The sequence below is a fragment of the Panthera pardus genome, unplaced genomic scaffold (genome assembly GCF_024362965.1).
Source record: "Panthera pardus isolate Hobbes unplaced genomic scaffold, ASM2436296v1 HiC_scaffold_11, whole genome shotgun sequence".
Classification (NCBI taxonomy): Eukaryota; Metazoa; Chordata; class Mammalia; order Carnivora; family Felidae; genus Panthera; species Panthera pardus.
In genome coordinates this window covers 6,737,449-6,758,544 of record NW_026526666.1, presented here as the reverse complement: position 1 = coordinate 6,758,544, position 21,096 = coordinate 6,737,449, and the positions used below count along the sequence as shown (strand labels likewise).

General features: G+C 35.7%; 1 protein-coding gene across 2 annotated transcripts in view; it reads left to right on the top strand.

Annotated features, from left to right (window-relative positions):
* The window catches only part of MAN1A2 (mannosidase alpha class 1A member 2), a 183,792-nt gene that overhangs the window by 93,584 nt on the left and 69,112 nt on the right, over positions 1-21,096 (top strand). For both annotated transcript variants that reach the window (XM_019457989.2, XM_019457990.2), the window contains exons 7-8: positions 12,215-12,338; positions 16,599-16,692. In XM_019457989.2, coding sequence (XP_019313534.1) covers positions 12,215-12,338; positions 16,599-16,692 — 218 coding nt within the window. The remainder of the gene's footprint in view (positions 1-12,214; positions 12,339-16,598; positions 16,693-21,096) is intronic.

Below are 21,096 nucleotides of genomic sequence, written 5' to 3'. Positions count from 1 at the left end.
AGTATTAGGTCTTTGACCTCTTTAGTTAGGTTTATTCCTAGGTATGTTGTTATTTCTGGTGCAGTTGTAAATGGGATTGATTTCCTTAATTTCTCTTTTTGCTGCTTCATTATTGTTGTATAGAAACGCAACAGATTTCACTCAGTTTTTACTGTCAGAGGACAAGTTGGGACTGCATTGTTGTGATTTTCAGTGGAATGGCACATGGCAGGTACCCAGATGTTTTGTTATAAAGTAGAAGGCATCCGTGTGCAATCAACATGATATGAGATCATCAGAAAAAAGAAGGCTTGTGTTTATTTAAGAAGATCAGGGTGTTTTCATGGAGTGCTTTAATTTGCTTTTATAAAGAAGTATGATACTAATTGGTGATACAAATGGGGTAGGGCATTTTAAGTGGAGGAAGTAGTCTAACCAAAAGGAGATGTGGAGATGAGAAAATATAGGAGATGAGAAAATATAGGGGAGAAAATTGAACTTTTAGAGGAAGGGCTGGTGATGAAATATGGGGAACCAGTATATAAGAACCTCCAAATGCCTCTGCTAATCCTTTAAGTAAGGAGATTTATGAAAGGGCAGAAGTGGCATTTCTGTAAAGAGGCTTAACCTTTAACTGGAAAGCTTGCTTTGGAGTTAACTGAGATAAATTTTATTATCTGGAGATTGAAGGAAGATCTTGAGAGAGTGTATTTGAAATTCTTTTCTCTTCTCTGAAAAAGTAGGAAAATGTACATAGGAAATAAGAAGGTTACTTCACTTCTGGAGGGTTAACTCATAGAACAGATTGGAAGCACTTGGAGTTTTTTGCCTTCCTGAAGGCAACAGCATTCAAAGGCAGCGTTGTTTAACCCCTACATTAGATTGAATTCTCTTGCTCTGTACATCCATCCAACAGAACCATGCGTGTTTTGTTCACCACCATATTCGTATCACTTAATGTGGTGACTACGGTCAAATGACACCTATCCCAGATAGAAGTCTGATAAGCAATAGTATGATTCTTCCATGGTTGGCAAAAGCACAGTGAATGAAGCTAAACTGAGCCCCGCAAAAAAACAAAACAAAACAAAACAAAACAAAACAAAACAAAACAAAACCATATTTAGAAGGTTCTATTAAAAACAGAGCAGAAGGAACCACTCAGGTACGATCTCAGTTTCATGAGTTCAAGCCCCACGTCGGGCTCTGCACTGGCAGCGTGGAGCCTGTTGGGATTCACTCTCTCTCCCCCTCTCTCTGCCCCTCCCCGACTTGCACTGTCTCTGTCTCTCTCAAATAAATAAACTGCAAAAAAAAGTACACTTATAATGTGAGTACTGAGTAATGTGTAGAATTGTTGAGTCATGTACTCAACTGATTTTAAACATATCCTTGCTTCGCTTGAAATTTTCAATCATGTTGAACTTAAAGCACTTATAAGACATCATCATAAAATTTAAGGAGAATAACCAACTAGAAAAATGTTAATAGCACTAGTGGTATTAATAGCATATGACTGTCATTCTTAATATATAAATCTGGTTGAAGATAAACGTAAAAAATCTTCAGTCACTTTAGTGATCAAAAACATTTAGATTGGAAATAAGACTGTATTTTCTTACCTAGAAAATTGACAAAAAGAAAATTGTATTGTTTAGGACTGACAAAGTGAAGAAATGATGAACCACATATAGTTGTTAGAATTGGAAATTGTAGTAACTTGGAAGATAGATTGGCAGTAGGTTTTAGAAACTTTGAAATATGCTTGCCCTTTGACCTTGTAATTTTACTTCTAGAAATTTATCTTAATACAAATAGGTGAAAGTATTTACAAAGGTTTAATTGTAAGGATGCTCATAGCAGTGATGTTTATATTAATGAAAATAGAATGTACATTAAATACAGAATAGTGGCATGTCCATATACTGAAATGTAACACAGCCATTTGAAATGGTGTTCTGGAAGTGAACTTTTGGAAAAAAAAGATAATACTCGTGACGTGAGTGTTCAGTGACGTGCGTGTGCACACTGGGTGGGGGCAGAGAGAGAGGGAGAGAGAGAATCCCAAACAGGCTCTGCACTGTCAGCACAGAACCCAACATGGGGCTCAATCTCATGATCCTAATGCCGAAATCAAGAGTCGAACCCTTAAATGGCTGAGCCACCCAGGCGCCCCCACTAAATCTTTAAGAACTTTATAATAGTAATGATTATGAAAGTACTATGATTCATTTAAAATGAATCTGATATTAATGAACAGTTAAATTATTTCCAGAGTTTTGCTATTAAAAAACACTAGAAGAAATATCCTGCATATGTTGGGAATCATATGTATGTGTACATGTGTGTACATGTATATGTGGTAGGAAGTCTTTGGTAGAAAGGCTGGATCAGAGTTATGTGCATTTTTTGTATTGAAAGACACAAAGAGAATATACCAGTAGACATTTCCACAATAAGTGTGTGAGAGTGCATCTTATCTAACATTTTCAAATAGGGTTTATTTTTATCAGATAGAGACAAAATGAAATCTTAATTTTCACTTCACTGATTTTTGAGTGAGGTTGGGTACATTTTATTCAGTGCACAGCTTTCTTACATCTTTTTCTGTTTTCTAGTGGATATTTTAAAGTATACACTAGATTTAAGATTTAAATCAATCTTCAAGATCTTTTTGTATATTAGCTAAATCAGTACTTTGTCATATATGTTGCAAATACTTTTTGCTACTATTTATGGGAGGCTTTTCTTCAAAGATTTACATGTTTTCTAGTATAATAATGGTTTAATTTTTCTCTTATAACTTTGATCCATTTGGAATGTGTTGTGGTATAGAAAGGAAGATAAAAACTGAGCTTTTTTTTTTTTTTTGAGATGTTTAGGTTTTTGCTCTGACACTGAAGTAATAATTTTATGATAAAATATAAAATATAAAAAGTATTTCCAAATATATGTGAATCTGTCTTCTAGATCTTATTCTGTTGCATTAATTAGTGTATTTATTTTAATTCTGCATCAATTTAATTACTGTGTTATAATTGCTTTACTGTCGGGTTGTACTGGTCCCTTTAGTGTCCTGTTTTTCAGTATCAGCTTTGCTGACATGTTTATTTTCTTTCTATGAAATTTAGAATTATTGTGTCCAGTTTACTTTTTTTGATCTTTGATATTTGGGTTTGCACTAAATTTAGAAATTATTTTAGGGGACATCTTTACATTAAATATTCCTTTCCTGTATAATAAGCTATGTCTTTTCATTTATTTAAATCTTATCCTATGTCAGTCAGTAGAGGTATAGGCTTCTTTTACATAGATTCTGAACATTTAAGGTCACTTAAAAATGCTTAACCTTTTAAATATTTATTGGTACTTTGGGGGGCATAAATTCTAGAGAAAAACATAGAAAATGACTTTATGTCTTCTGGGCACCAAAAGATTTCTTTTTTTTTTTTAATTTTTTTTTTTTAACATTTATTCATTTTTTGAGAGACAAGAGAGAGAGCACAAGCAGGGGAGGGGCAGAGAGAGGGGGAGACACAGAATCTGAAGCAGGCTCCAGGCTCTGAGCTGTCAGCACAGAGCCCTGTGCGAGGCTTGAACTCATGAAACGCGAGATCATGACCTGAGCGGAAGTCGGACGCTTAACCGACTGAGCCACCCAAGTGCCCCAAAAGATTTCTAACATAATAAAAAGCCTGGAAGTTGTACAGCTTTGATTAAATACAAAACTTAATGAAATGTTAGAGACATCACATTAAAATCAAGAATAAGAAAGTATTTCACATTTTTCTGGAGGTTTTAACAAGGGTAACCAAATAGGAAAAAGGAATAATATGAAGATATGGATTGGAGACAAAATTATAGTTAATAGCAGATCATATGATTGCTTTCCTACAAGAAAAAGAAGATGATCAATTGAAAACCCATTGGAATAATAAAGAGTTGAATACATTGGCCAGTTAAAAAATTAAAACGTCTTTTGAACACTAAGGATATGAGGTTGGAAACTGTGCAGAAAGCTCATGCCTTAGTAAAGAACTAAACTAGCCACAGAGTAAAGACAATATAGATTTGTCCTAGCAGAGCCTGGAAACAATCCTTGAAAGAGCTAAGCTGTCCACAAGTTATTTAACTGTCAAGAGAAAATTGAAAATGCTTTAAAGGAAGGTAATAAAATTCATACATTCAGGAGAATGTAACCTATAATCAGGAGGAAAACAATTGTCAGTAGAAACATGCACAAATAACAGGTGATGCAGATTGCAGTAAAGGACTTTAAAATAGTTATTATAAGTATGCTCAGGGATTTAAAGGGAAATATGAACCAGATGAGAAGAGAGATTTTATAAAGGACTGAATGGAACTTGTAGTGCTGAGAAATAATATGAAATAAACAATTCGCTTGACCGGCTCAGCAGCAAATTTGACACCACGTCAGACAAAATCCATGAACTTGAAGACATGGAGGTAGAAACCACCCAAACGGAAGCACAGAAAGAAAAATGAAAGGAACGTAGCCAGTGTAGCTGGTGACCTGCAGGACAATATCCAGATGTTTAGCATACACATAATGGAGTAGTTGGGGGTGGGGAGGGAGCAGGAAGAGGGCAGAAAAACTATTCGAAGAAGGAATGGCCCCAAATTTTCCACATTTGATGAACTAGTATAAACCCATCGGTCCCAGAAACTTGATGAAACCCAAATAAGGTAAAGAAGCCTTAATGAATGGGTGAAAATCAATGAAAAAAAAAAAAATCTTTTTTTTTTTTTTTTTTTTTAACACCAGAGGAAAAATGACATTACGCACAAGGAACAAGGTTAGAAGTACTGCTTGCTTCTTGTCTGAGGCAGTACAAGCCAGAAGACAATGGAATGCATCTTGAAAGTGCTGAAAGAGAACAGTCAGTCTAGAATTCTGTGATCACTGACAATAGTTTTCAAAACCATAAGAGACTCTTAAATACTGAGAATAAACTGAGGGTTGGTGGGGGGTGGGGGAGAGGGTAAAGTGGGTGATGGGCATTGAGGAGGGCACTTGTTGGGATGAGCACTGGGTGTTGTATGGAAACCAGTTTGACAAGAAATTATATTTAAAAAAAACCTGAAGGTGAAATCAAGACATTTGAAGACAGACAAAAGCTTAAAGAATTTTTTGCCAACAGGACTCTGTCACCAGAAATGTTAAAGGAACTTTTAATGACATTAGATGGAAAGGCAGAGCTACATAAAGCAATGGAAGAACAGCCAAAAGAGTAAATACATAAATAAAAAATATAAAAAGCCTGCTTTTTTTTGTCTTAACAGTTTTCTTTAAAAGATAATTGGCTATTTAAAGCAAGCATAATAACGTCACACTGGAGGTAATATACGTGGAAGAGAAGTGTGTGATGACACTAGCACAGAGGATGACACGAGGGTATTGTCATGTTGTTACATTATGTGGGAAGGGGTGTGAGATTTGCAAGTATACTGTGATCGGTTGTTGGTACCTATGGTAATCTGGAAAGCAGTCATACACACAAAAAATAAGCCAGTGAAGAAACGGAATTACTAAAGAACTCAGTCCAGATGAAGGCAGGAAAGAGGACTAAAGCCCTGATCATAAAAAATAGACATCAAAAAAGCAAAATATTAAGTCTGTGTTGCTGGAATATAAAATGGTATAGCCAGTTTGCAAAACAGTTTTATACAGTTAAAACAGAATTATTATATGACCCAGAAATTGTATTCCTAAGATAAATACATGACCAAGAGAAATGAAAGCATATGTTTGTACAGAGGTGGTTCATAACCACCTGATTCCTAATAGCCCCAAACTGTAAACAACGCCAGGGTTTATCTAACAGGTGCATAACTAGATAGTTGTGGTATTAAAACAATGGAGCACCACCTTGTAATAAAAAGAATTGAACTACTGGAGATGGCAATATAGATGAATCTCAGAAATGTGGTGCATGAAAGAGTCAAATGCCCAAGAATGTATACTGTGTGATTATGTTCACATAAAATTCTAGAACATACAGAACTAATGAATAATGTGAGAAAGTAGATGAATGGTTTATTTGAGACTGGGTGGAGGGAAAGTGCGATTTGACTGCAATGGTGTATGAGGACAGGATTGGACAGATTGGCTTGATTCTTACCCCAGTGTATTCATTTGCCAAAACTCTTGAAACTCTGTGTCTAAATTGATGCATTTCTGTATTAAGTCATACCTCAGTGTGTTTCTTTGAAAAGAAAAATAAATAGACCAGAGTTGACTGAGGGGCTATGAAAAAAAAAAAGCCACAAAAAATATCACTGATCTGTAATTGAAGACATTCTTAAATTTGAAAAAATATTAGACACAAAACGTTTGGAAAACATAGAAAATTAAAAACAGAAATAAATGACCAATCAATATATAAAGTGAAGTTAAATCCTAATGTAGTAATTCAAATTATGCTTGTGTAGGTATGAAATTTTCTGAAAGACTAGATGAGAAAGAACAAAGGTTAGCTTTGGGGCTGGGAAATAATGGAAGAAGTACAGGACTTAGAGGGAGACTTTTTACTTTGTGCTATGTTCCATATCTTTTTTTTCTTTAAGTTTTTATTTAAATTCCAGTTAGTTAACATGCAGTGTAATATTACTTTCAGGCGTGCATCATGGTAAGTCAGCACTTCCATAACATCACCTGATACTCATCACGACAAGTGCACTCCTTAATCCCCATCACCTCTTCAGCCCATCCCCACATCCCTTCCCCTCTGGGAACCATCTGTTCTCTGTAGTTAAAAGTCTGTTTCATATCTTTTGAATTTTAAATCATTGACTCTGTGACCTTTCCCTTCTCCCCCATTGAGTGAAATGTAACAAAAATAAGATTTCACATTAAAATAAAAATTAAGGAAACCATTGCATTTATTTTTTGCCAAATAGGGAAGGCTTTATTTTATTTTTTTTAAATGTCACCTCTTGTGGATAAGGATGTGGGAAGGTCATTCTTACATTACAGCTTTCCTTGTACCTAGCATCCTTGAAGAAGCGTCTATCAATATCTATCAGAATCCCTTAAAACCTATTCCTTTTGACCCAGCAATTCCACCTCTGGCAGTTAAGGAAGTAATCAGAGGCACGGACTGAGACATATATGAAATGGTATTTATCATAGCATATTTCATGAAAACAGAGACATAAGTACATATTGAATGTCCAAGAGGAACGTGATTGGGTAAGCAGATTTTGGTAGTACATAAGAAAGTAATGTGCACCCGCTTAAATGGTGTAATGGGGAAAATATTTACGTTACACTAAATTTAAAAAACATGTTATGCCGTTCATATAATGAGGGTAACCAGTAAGCGTTTTATTTATAAGTGTACAATTAAGGGTACAGTTACACTCAAGAGTGAATGGAGGAGCAATTAAATTATTTGCTTAATTTCTTACATTTAAAGACTGACAAATTTTATTTTATTGGGTGACCTTTCAAATAGTTCTGTTCAAAAATGATTTCCCAAAATGAAACCATTTCTAAACACACACAGACCTATATCCTTGTATATTTATCTAAATTTGAAATTATTAGCACCTTCAGTTGACTCTTTTGTATGCTTTTATTTGAGAAGGTATTCTCTCTACAGTTGCTCAGAGGAAGTTCTGCTCAAAAGTAGAATATTCTCACTTCTCCATTTTTTTGCAATTTAAAATGTGTAAATATTTTAGCCTGGCTATTTTCACAGATGTGATTCTTTTCACTCAGAGTATTTTCTACAGAAAACTTTTTTTTTTATTTAATTCAAGCATAATGAAAATACCTTGTTATATTAGTTTCAGGTATATGTTATAGTGATTCAGCAGTTCTAAACATTTCTCAGTGTTCATCAGCCAGTCTGCCCACCCACCTCTCCTCTGGCAACCACTAGTTTGTGCTCTGTATTTAAGAGTTTTTGTTTTTTGTATCTTTTCCTTTGTTCATTTGTTTTGTTACTTAAATTCCATATACGAGTGAACTCATATGGTATTTGTCTTTCTCTGACTTACTTCACTTAGCGTTATACTCTCTAGATGCAACCATGTTGTTGCAAATGACAAGATTTAATTTTTTATAGTTGAGTAATATTTCATTGTATCTATATCTGTATATATACCATATCTTTTTAATCCAGTGGAAAAATTGGGTTGCTTCTCTATCTTGGCTTTTGTAAATAATGCTGCAGTAAACATATGAGTGCATCTATCTTTTTGAATTAGCATTTTCATATTCTTTGGGTAAATACCCAGTAGTGGAATTACTATATCATATGGAAATTCTATTTTTAACTTTTGAGGAACCTCCATAGTGCTTCCACAGTGGCTGCGTCAGCTTGCATTCCCATCAGTGGTGTCGGAGGGTTCCTGTTTCTTCACATCCTCGCCAATACCTCTTCTTTCTTGTGTCGTTGATTTTAGCCATTCTGACAGGTGTGATGATGAGTGATGTTGAGCATCTTTTCATGTATCTGTTAACTCTTGTTCTGTTTTCTTTGGAAAGTTGTCCATTCAAGTCCACTGTCCATTTTTTAATTGGATTATTTGGGGGTTTTTTGGTGTAAAACTTCTATTTTTAATTGGCTTTAGTATTTCTTCCAATTTAGCTGATGCAAAATCAGAAGTCTTCTCAATTTTTTTCCACTGAAGTATATATAAATATATTTAATTTAAAATAGGAGCTCCATCAAGAGTCTTCCTATAAATCAAGATATACCCATTTAAACATTATACATTGGTTGAATTTACATCATTTAATTTTTTAGTTCCTCCTTTGCTGAGGTAAATTTCAGTGTCAACCTGTTCACGTGCTTTGTTGTTTTTTTTTTTTTTAATATGAAATTTATTGTCAAATTGGTTTCCATACAACACCCAGTGCTCATCCCAACAGGTGCCCTCCTCAGTGCCCATCACCCACTTCCCCCTTCCTCCCACCTCCCCCCATCAACTCTCAGTTTATTCTCATTTTTTTAAGAGTCTCTTATGGTTTGACTTCCTCCCTCTCTAACTTTTTTTTTTTCCTTCCCCTCCCCCATGGTCTTCTGTTAAGTTTCTCAGGATTCACATAAGAGTGAAAACATATGGTATCTGTCTTTCTCTGTGTGACTTATTTGTTTTTAATCATTGCAATATGCTAAAAAATTTATTTCATTCCTTGAATTCATTGATTAAAGATTTTCAATGGACTTTGAACAAAACAAAAACAAAATATAGATCACTTATTATGAAAAACATTTAACACGATGTAGGACACAGGTTGATTTGCCTTGTAAATCAGCAGAAGCTTATCAAACATTTTTAAACTCCAGTTGCTGGTGGTCAGTCCAGAGAGATCATGGTTTTTGCTTGGTTGTTTGTTTTTGGTTTTTGGTAGTCATTACATATTTTTTGTTCAGTTTCTCTGATACACATATGTACATTTTAATATCTACCCCTTTTATTTTTGATTAGTTGAAAATTATAGCATTTTGATAAAATGATGATCTGTTTGTTTTTGGGAGCTCATCACCTCACCAGTGTTATACCTTCTTCTTAGGGTTTTTTTATTTTTTTATTTTTTTTTTTATTTTTCCGAGTTGTTGGAATATAGGTAGATATCAAATTTAACATTTTAGATCGTTCCTGTGAGGTTGGGTGTCAAGTATGTGAACAATCTTGTTTAGAATTTAGTGTTTTGAAAAGTGTTTAAATGCACTTCTTCTAAGTGCATTCAATGTTGGGACCTTTGGACAGAAAGTTTTTGTAGGTAAGAGGAAGCTGTTAGACTTCCTAGGGACTTTGTGTTTATACTTGACCACATTGTAATCCATTCACCGCACTGATGCCTAGGTAATCTTTCTTAATGGTATGCTTTTTTCCTTACATATGATGTTATATTTCTTAAAATCCTTCATGACCTTCCATTACACTCAGAATTTTTTTTTTTTTAATTTAGCATGGCCTTACCAGAGTTCTTGTGTAGTCTGGACTATATCTAGCTGTCGAACCTCATCCTGTATCATTCACTTCCCCTTCCTGAGCTCTAGCCACACCAGCCACCTTCCTTTTCCTCGGGGTCATTGCATTTGTTGTTTCCTCTACTGGGATTTCTCTTCTTGCAGATCTGTTCGTCACTGGCTCCTTCTCCTAATGTAGGTTTCAGTGCAAATTGTGTCATTTCAGAAACAGTTTCTCTGAACACTATATATAAAGAACCTTTCTTTTAACTTACCTTCTATCACTAGTACTCAGTATTCTAATTTCTGTATGAAATTATCACTATTTAAAATGGTCTTATTTAATGTAGGAGCAGGAATGTTATATGTCAGGTTCAATACTGTATCTCCCAGAGCATACTAGGCACTTAATATTTGGAAATGAATGACTGTTCTGTGTAGTTTACTGTATCCGTATTTCTTCTTTGATTCTCACTTCTAGCTACAAAAAAAAAATTTGTGGTATTTTCCTAGCATATTTTCAAAGCCAATATGAAAATAGCACCAAATAATTAAAGAACTTTATCTATTTTAATGTTTTCTCAAGACAGAAATAATGGTATATTGAATTGGCGGCATACAAGTGGATATAAAATAAGAGAAAGATTTGTATTTTTACTTCCTCCTGAAAGTAGAAAAGACCCTGGAGAATGGTTTAGAGTTCTCATAGAAATAATCCATGAGCTCTGCTACTTGAATAATTAACCTAGACTTCCTGTTCCAACCGTATCAAACTAATCCTCCCATAACAAAACCAATCATAACAGCTAAGCAAAGCAGTTTAATGGCATTGGAGCAGCTAACTGAGGGAGGACTTCTAGGAGAAGGTCATATCCGTATAAATGTTGGCTTTTTTCCTGAGGACATGTTTTAAATCATTGTGCAGGCAGAGAGGCCAAGCCTCAAGGGGTGGTCATTTGGGGCAGAGGAGACTATGCTCAGGTAGAGTTGCCAGAGTGGCTGAGGCATGAGAGACAAAATCTCAAGACAGGAAGGAATTGCAGAGAAATTTCTAAGCCCAGCAATTTATACATTTCTCTCAAATTGTTGGCTGATTCTGTAACTTTATGTGCATGGGGGCAAGACTCAAGGAAACTTAGAAGGAAATCGTGGTTGGAGGCTAAAGGGCAAAGAAAAAATAACAGCCACATGGTACTGGGGAGAAAGATATTAGTGTTTAAGGCTGCCAAGGTAAAGGGCTCTTGTTAACACCTCAGACTTCCAGCTGCGGTCCCAGAGGGCACTCCCTAGAAATAGAGGTAAAATGGAAATAGACTCCCCTTAAGTCTGCCTGCACTCAACCTGTGTTTCAGAAGGAACTTAACCTTTAGAAAGAATATAATGTTCAAAGTGTCTGTGCTTTTTCATTTATATAGTCTAGCTTCCAGTAAATTATAAGGCAGGCTGAAAAAAGGCAGGAAGATACCCTAGGAGTATATAAGCACAAAAAAGATGTACATAAGATTATTCACTGTCAAAGTCTTTATTAATAGCAAAATATTAGAAAAATGCTGAAGGAACACCAACAGAGGGTTGATTAAATTATGTTTGTGTAATATAGTGGTGTTTTACACATGTATATCAGCATTTGGGGCAGGACAGTTCTTTATTGTATGACACTGACTTAACCATTCTCGGGCACGTTGCATCTTTGGCCCTAACACAATAAACGTAAATTGCACCTTCAAGGTTTGATACAACTCAGAATGCTCTCACACATTTTCATATGCCTCTGGGGTGGGGCATTCAAATTGAAAATCATTAATATCATAGAATTTTGTACAGTTGTTTAAAAAACAATGAGAAAGTTGTGATGAACCAATTATGGAAAGACCACTGCTGTGTATCTTAAAATGCAAGATGCAGAGCAGTATGTATACTTTGCTATATTTTGTGTAATAGAGGAGGAAATAATAGATATTTGGATTGCTTATATATGCATAAAAATTCTGTAGTAATACATAAGAAACTAATGCAAGTGATTATCTGTGGGGCCTGATAGGGTGAAGAGACGTGAGAGTTCAGGGATGAAATCTATTTACTTACTGTATACTTTCCTGTATTGTTTTGATTTTTAAAACCTGTGGATATAGTACCTATTCAAAAAAAGTTATAATAATCTGTTAGATATAAACAAGCTATTGTGTTCGATATAATAATTTCTAAAAGAATTAAAGTTTATGTACTCATTACAAAAATGTTCTGGTCTTTTTCCAATTCTGTCTCCTTTGACCTTTGCCTTCCCTCAGTGGAGTAGGGCGGAACTGGGGCTGGGCATCTGCAGGTAGCAGCATTCTTGCCGAATTTGGTACACTGCACATGGAGTTTGTCCACCTCAGCTACCTGACAGGGGACCCCGTCTACTACAAGAAGGTCAGTTTTCTCGCCGCCTTCTCTTTGTTTATCATAAAAGAGTTCTTTAAGATTTACCGAACGATCGTTGCTTGGAAAATGTTTGCCTTTCCAGGAAGGTGTATGTCAGTACTCTGGGCCCCCCCTTTTTTTTTTCTTTTTAAACTATCTAAAGGAATGTCCATTCTCTTTACAATATTTACTGTTATTTGAGAAGTGTAACCACTAGTAGTTTTGTGAAAATTCTGTTGCCATCTCTATTCAGCATCGCGTTGCAGTGTCCCTAGCTCCAGAACAAGAAAAACAAAGTGAACAGAAAGTTAAAGAATTGAATTGAATTGAAAAGGAAGAAGGAAAAAAATAATCATTCACAGATTACATGATTATCCACCTGAAATCTTAAAATAATCTGTATTTAAACTATTAGAAATAAGAGCATATTTACAGTTTTGAATAGAAGATCAATATAGATATGAAAAATCACCAGCATTTCTCTGCACCAACTACAACAGGCAAGAAAGTATCAGTGTTAACAAACATATGTGGTAGGAACTTTACGTGATGGGAACAAGAGTGTAACTTCCTTACAAATAAGCTTAACAAAAGATAAATAAAGTTCAAAACACTTGAATGACGTTGAGGAGGACCTAAGTAAATGGAGAAGGATGTTCTGTTCATGTACAGCTAAACAGTATCATAAAAACTTTAGTCTTTTCCAGATTGATCTGTAGCATTAATTCAGTGCCACTTAGAACTTCAGTGGCTTCTTTTAAAAAAATGAAACTTGACAAGATTCTTCTAGAATTTATATAGAGGAGAAATGTGGAGTGGGTTTGCATTACCCATATCGACACTCACAGGGAAGTGTTGGTGCATAAAGACAAATAGACTGATGAACAGAATAAATGTTCCTTAAATAGATCCATATATATGTGGAAACATTGTGACAGGGGCAGCATTGCAGATTATAACCATTTGAGGAGCATTAAAGGCTTAAATTTAAAAGACAAGTCTAGTGAAGTTGAAAATACATATACCCTGTGACCCAGCAATTCCACTCTTTGATATGTACATTTACACCATACTATACATAGAAGAATCATTTGCATTAGCAATTTATGTAATAAAATTCAGTACAGCAGTAGGAAGAATTGAATTATATTTATCAATTAAGAGAATATGATACAACCTTTTTTAAAAAGTTAAAAACAAGCAGAGCTGAATAATATGTTTTGTATGGGAATTCAGAAGTGATGAACATAAAACTCAGAACTGTGAGTACAGCCAGGACAGAGTCCGTGCTCTGTAAATGTATAAACAGTGCAGCAAAGGTGTTTGTAGTGTTGCATTTCTTAAATTGGGATGTGAGTGGAATCTGTGTATATTACTTTCTATGTGTGAGCTGTTTCATCGGTTGAGAAGAATTTGCAGGTAAAGACAGCAGTGAAGGAAGACACAGAATTTTTCTTTTCCTGATGAAATTAACAAAAATCTTAAAGACCGGCAAACATTTATCCATAGCAATGAAAGGAGAGGCTGCAGTCTCATGTCACAAGTATGTGACAGCCAAGAAGCAGAAAGCTTGTGGCATGGTACTTAAGTCTGTTTCCCACCTTGTTCTGAACCCTTACTGGGCAAAGGAAGCACGTCATCAGATTCCTGGCACTCCCCATCAGTCCATCTCACAGAGGACACCAGTGCCGAGGGTGTGGGGTGTTCACTTGTCCACAGCTCCCGAGGGGTCTTGCCTCCATCTTCCCTGAACACTGGGACTCCAGATCTCAAATTGTGTCCAGGAGGGGAAGAATACTCCCCTCTCACCCACCCGACACAGTAGGGATGAATTCAGAGACACTGCAGCTGTAACATATCAAACCAAAGTTCAGGTCAGAGCTGATCCTGTTAAACGTGAGCAAGACGCAGAGGGAAAACGTGGCAAGTACATAAACATACTGCAACAGGGTAGTAACAAAACCGTGGTGGTAAATAGCATGTACAAGACTGATAAAGAACCCACTTTCAAATTTCACGAAGTCACTGTAATTTATACTATAATAACAAGTGAACTCAGTAAAATTATAACTCAAAAGAAATAATGATACAAAAAGATTGCAGAACTGAAGAAACAAATTGAGATCTTAAAACGTTATATTTCTATTATGAATAAATAAACGAAAAACAACAAAGCAGTGACTTTACATAATTGAAAACCGATTTACTAACATGGAAAAGCAGGAGACCATCATAGTGGAAACCAAGAAAAAGCATGAAGAGATTAAAAGCTGATAAATGTATAAAATGAAGGTAATCTAGCATATGGGATTTCTGAAGTAGAGGATCTGACAGATAGGAATCACCTAAAAGTGACAGGAAGGAGAGAGAGAACTGCAAATTCCCTTTTTAACAGAATTAAGAGATACTTGATATTTCACACCACAAAATAGGAGAAAAGGTTGCCGTAATCAAGGGCAGAGAGGTTTGGGAAACAAGAGAGGATATTTGTGGCTGCAGATTTCAAGAATAAAAAACCAGAAGAGCACAGTTCCCTGAAATAAATGGTATATCTAGAGGTGCAGAACCGAAGTCCTCATTAGCAGCATTGAGAACAGGGTCACGGGCTGATGGTGGGTGCTTCTTTGGACCCTTCTACAGGCGTGTTGAGAAGCTAGGATAACAGAATTCTCAGGAAACTTTGGTGAGGGAAGAGAATGCGTGACACATTTTCTTTTATGAGCAGTGCTACTGCATTGCTAGTCTCGGTTATCTGGGGAAAAGCAAAGGCGTCCGGTCTCTTCCTGGCCTTTTATGTCATCCTTGTGTAAATAGCTGGTTCAAGGAAAATAACGATGAGTAATTCATCAGGAAAGAACAAGGATAGAATTTATACAGAGGTATGTTATCAGAAAAAAAGAGGGAAGGAACAGGATATATAAGAGATGCCCAAAAAATACTTCTCAGGAAATAGCAATTAAATCCTGACTGAACATCGCCATGAGAAGGAAGATAATGAAGACCTCCTCTCTGTGAAACAAGTATATCAACAGAAATAGAGTGCTCAGAGACAGTTAAGATGTGCTATCAGTAACAAATTGCAAGAAACAGTTACCACCAAAAATGAAAGCCAAATTGGAAGCAGTACAAAGGAGGTGTTCAAAGACAATGATGGACTTAGAAGACAAAATTGAGACAAGCTAGTAAAGGTATCGACAGTAAAAAAGAGATGGATAAAAAGATTCAGAAAGGAAAGGCAGCTGAAAGAGGCAGAGAGGATTCAACGTATGCCTAATTTTCAGAAGACAAAAGAAGGTAATATTTTATTATCCCTAATGGCATCATTTCAAACTGCCTAATCGTGGTTCACGGAATTATTCAGATTGGGATTGTACATAGAGTTGGTCTCAGCCTTGAAAGAACACAGACAACACACCATCCTTGGGCCAGTTCCTAAAACCGCCTAATGACAAAGTCCAGCCAAATGAAAGATGACCGGGACATTGTCCTAACAGGATTTGTGCTGTGCTCAAGCCAGAAAATAATGAAGTATATATAAGGTTCTGTGAAGATGTTTCCCCAAGTCATGCATACTGAGCAGGTTTTATCCTTCAGAGGTAAAAGGAACATTCTCAAATAAGAATACAAGTAGAATACATTTGTGCACTCTCAAAATCCATCCAGTATATAGATGAATGCAGATAAAGTCCCTGAGAAAGCTTCTAGCTTCTTAATATATTTTTGTGATTTCTTTCCTCCGTAGCTTTAGGGAGATCTTTCAGGAATCAAAAGTTTGGGGATTTTAGGAATTTTCAGGATTTCTATTATGGGATCGATATTTAGAGTTCAGTAATTTAGTTCACTTTTTCACCTATTCAGGTTAGTTTCATACTTCTTATTATAAATGTCCTTTTATGATTCCATTTCTATGAAATTATTTCTGTTTTTATATTTAGATATGTACATATTAAATGTGTCTGGAATGATGTGTATTACTGATGTTTCTGATGGTTATTTCTGGATAGTAAAATGTTGGCATTTAAATTAGTTTTGTTCTGTGCTCTTCATATTTTCAATTGTTTCTTGAATTTTAAATAATGGTGGTATATCATCTGGTAAAAATAACGAGTCATTTATAAAGTAGAAGCCTTTCCTGACCACTACCACCACCACCACCACCACCACACACACAGACAGACACACGGGAGATGGTGTAGGTTCTGAGTGAGGAAAAACCACAAAGCCTAGTTGACATTTACTTTATTAATTGTATTCTTTATTTTTGTTAAGGTCATGCATATTCGGAAACTACTTCAGAAAATGGATCGTCCAAATGGTCTTTATCCAAATTATTTGAACCCAAGAACAGGTCGCTGGGGTCAGTGTAAGTATTTCTAGTACAGCCGATGCTATGTCAAAAGGTTATTTGTCTGAAGACTTGCTTGATGTAGTGAAAAGTCCATCACACGTATGGTTGGAACCCCTCAGCTTCTAACCCTGTGATCTGCTAGTGCCGTTACCTTTGGCAAATTTCTAATCTTTTATCGCTTCAGTTTTTCTACGTGTAAATGGAAACACTAATAACCTGTGTCACAAGCAGTATTTTACTCCATTTATGTGTAAGTACTTTGTTAAAAATAGTGCCGCCTTTGCAAAAAAAAAAAAAAAAAGGGTTTCCCCTATTTATAAACCCTAGCTTCATGTAAATAAGAGCATTGCTTTGGATAGGTATTTATTAAAGGAATATGAAGAACGAACAAGGGTCTTAAATGATTAGAAAGGGGGGGCACAGTTGCTCTTGGACAAGATTTGTCCAGTCATTTTAACAGAAAATACCAGGTCTTATTATTCAGATTCTGTGCCAAATGCTTGGATGAAACTAGAGATGAGGGATAACTATGTAGAGCTTGGTCTGAGTTTAGGGAGCTCCCAGGCCAGCAGGGGAAGCAGACACACTTCAAAGTCGTTGGAGCTGGAATATAATGTGGTAAGTGTTACGGTACAGACATGTACCAGTTGTGATGTGAGACTGGCAGAAGTGACTTCCTCGGTGAGGAGAAGGTATTTTGTTTGATGAGAGGGTGATGTTTAAAGCTTCAGAATTGATCTTCGAAGGAATAGATTTTTTAAAAATAACAAATGTTGCGGCACCTGGGTGGCTCAGTCGGTTAGGCATCCGACTTCGGCTCAGGTCATGATCTCACAGTTCATGGGTTTGAGCCCCATGTCGGACTCTGTGCTGACAGCTTAGAGCCTGGAGCCTGCTTTGGATTCTGTGTCTCCCTCTCTCTCTGTTCCTCTCCTGCTCTCACTCTGTCTCTCTCTCAAAAATAAAGGTTTAAAACATTTTTTTAAATAATAAATGTTTATTTGGAAATGTGGAACTTGCAGAATTGAAATAATATATGGGTTTACCAATGGTATTCTCTCTTGAAAGATAGAGAACGAAAACAAAGAGTAGAACGTGTTACTTTGCCCCTAGTATGACATAGTTGGGTTATTTTTGGGACTAATGAAATCATAATGAAACAGTAGAAAATGAGGTGAAAATAACAATCTCTTAATTTTATGTATGGAAAATAATGTTTAATCCATCAGTGAGAAACTATGCTGGTGTTTGCTACCAAGAGTAGGAAAACATTTGTCATGGAATCTTGGGAGCTCCTCTCAAGGAAATTGTCTTTTATTTTGTGAAAGGAAAGCACAGTGGTCAGTACAGTTGTGTCTTTCGTGGATCTGGGAATAAATCTCAGTCTTTGGTTCCTCTTCTGTACTTTTCTTTTTCCTCTTCTGGAATTCTTTACATGTAGCTCATTTTTCTCTTTATTTTGAAGAAAATACAAGATCTGTGCCTCTACTGAGTGGAAATGATACTTTTTTGGAAAAAACAAAACCCCAAAGACAGCATTGCTAAAATATAAAAATGTGCTTTTCTTATTCCAGATAAGGATGACTCGTTTGGATGTCTGCTTAGTAACTTGGGTGAATTTTATTAAAATTCTAAAGTACATTTCCCTCTTAGAGTTTTATTAAGATTTGGGAATAACTCTAATATCAGGAAAAAATTATGTTCAGTTCCTTCTTTACGTCATATGCCAGTGTATATTCTATAACGTAAAGCTTAACTTGAACTGTAAAAAATAACAACATAAAAATACTAGATTTTTTTTTTTTTTTTTTTTTTTTTGTAATCGGGAAAACCTTCTCCTTAAAGAAAAGGTATCAGTTTTTACTATCCAAATGTTAACCTCTTACATTTCCTAGGAAAGGCAAATAACAAGCTAAGGAAATACATTTGATTGTATTTGGAAAACAGAGTGTTCATATCTTCTGTATATCAAGAACTCTTATAAGATAATAAGAAAAAAGATAATCATTCTTAATAGAAAGATACACTGAGAAAAATTGGTTCATGAAAAAACAGAACACAAATGGACAATAAACAGATGTGCATTTTTAATCCTAAAAGTGGTGTTACTGAAGATACATGGTATATGGAGACAATGTAATGTGACAACATCCTCTTTCTGTACAGACTGGTGCTATATATATAAATTCTATATAATTTACTATATAAATTCCATAGTAGAATTTGCAAACACTACCATCTTTGGTGTCCTATTTGTAGAGATCTTTGTCCCTCTCTTCCCGCTTCACCACCACCATAATCAAATCAATGCAGCTTTTATTTTATTTATTTTATTGAAGTGTAGTTGACATACAATATTATACGGTTGACCTTTGAACAATGTGGAGATTAGGGGCACAGTCGGAAGTGGGAGTTTGACTCCCACCCAAAACTTAACTACCAGGAGCCTAGTAGTTGACTGAAAAGCCTTACCAATAACATAAACAGTTGATTAACACAAATTTTGTGTGTTATATTCTTAAAGTAAAGCTACATAAAATATTAAGAATATCACAAGGAATAGTAAATACATTTACAGTACTATACTGTATTGAAAAAAAATCTGCATGTAAATGGACCTGCACAGTTTAAACCCATGTTGTTCAAGGGTCAACTGGATTAGTTTCAGGTATACAACATTGTGATTCCCAATGCAGCTTTTAAACAGAAGACACTATTCTTTATCTATTAAATTAATAAAGGAAATGGGCATATCCCTGTATCCAGAGTTTCAAAAACTGAAAAATTTGTATGCCCTTTGAACCAGTGACTTATTTCTAGGTATTTATTCCAAAGAAATTTGGACATATACATACATATATATATTTCTATATATATGTATATATACACACACACACATACACACACACACATATATAAAGTTTATTTGCAGTAACTTTGAAGTTATTTATAATATGAATAATTTGGAAACATTCTAAAGCAGTCTTGTTCAATAGAACTTTCTGTAATGAGAAAAATGTTCTGTATCTGTGCTATCTGTATAGGCGTCACTAAATGCATATGCTGTTGAGCACTGGAAATGTTAGTACAGATGTAGAGCTGCATTTAAATTTTATTTACTTTTAGTTAATTAAGTAAATAGCTACTTGTGACTAGTGCCTGTTGCATTGGACAGTGCAGTTTGTTTTTTTTTTTTAATATATGAAATTTACTGTCAAATTGGTTTCCATACAACACCCAGTGCTCATCCCAAAAGGTGCCCTCCTCAATACCCATCACCCACCCTGCCCTCCCTCCCACCCCCCATCAACCCTCAGTTTGTTCTCAGTTTTTAACAGTCTCTTATGCTTTGGCTCTCTCCCACTCTAACCTCTTTTTTTTTTTTTTTTTTTTTTCCCCTTCCCCTCCCCCATGGGTTTCTGTTATGTTTCTCAGGATCCACATAAGAGTGAAACCATATGGTATCTGTCTTTCTCTGTATGGCTTATTTCACTTAGCATCACACTCTCCAGTTCCATCCATGTTGCTACAAAAGGCCATATTTCATTTTTTCTCATTGCCACGTAGTATTCCATTGTGTCTATAAACCACAGTTTCTTTATCCATTCATCAGTTGATGGACATTTAGGCTCTTTCCATAATTTGGCTATTGTTGAGAGTGCCGCTATAAACATTGGGGTACAGGTGCCCCTATGCATCAGTACTCCTGTATCCCTTGGATAAATTCCTAGCAGTGCTATTGCTGGGTCATAGGGTAGGTCTATTTTTAATTTTCTGAGGAACCTCCACACTGCTTTCCAGAGCGGCTGCACCAATTTGCATTCCCACCAACAGTGCAAGAGGGTTCCTGTTTCTCCACATCCTCTCCAGCATCTATAGTCTCCTGATTTCTTCATTTTGGCCACTCTGACTGGCGTGAGGTGGTATCTGAGTGTGGTTTTGATTTGTATTTCCCTGATAAGGAGCGATGTTGAACATCTTTTCATGTGCCTGTTGGCCATCCGGATGTCTTCTTTAGAGAAGTGTCTATTCATGTTTTCTGCCCATTTCTTCACTGGGTTATTTGTTTTTCGGGTGTGGAGTTTGATGAGCTCTTTATAGATTTTGGATACTAGCCCTTTGTCCGATGTGTCATTTGCAAATATCTTTTCCCATTCCGTTGGTTGCCTTTTAGTTTTGTTGGTTGTTTCCTTTGCTGTGCAGAAGCTTTTTATCTTCATAAGGTCCCAGTAATTCACTTTTGCTTTTAATTCCCTTGCCTTTGGGGATGTGCCGAGTAAGAGATTGCTACGGCTGAGGTCAGAGAGGTCTTTTCCTGCTTTCTCCTCTAAGGTTTTGATGGTTTCCTGTCACACATTCAGGTCCTTTATCCATTTTGAGTTTATTTTTGTGAATGGTGTGAGAAAGTGGTCTAGTTTC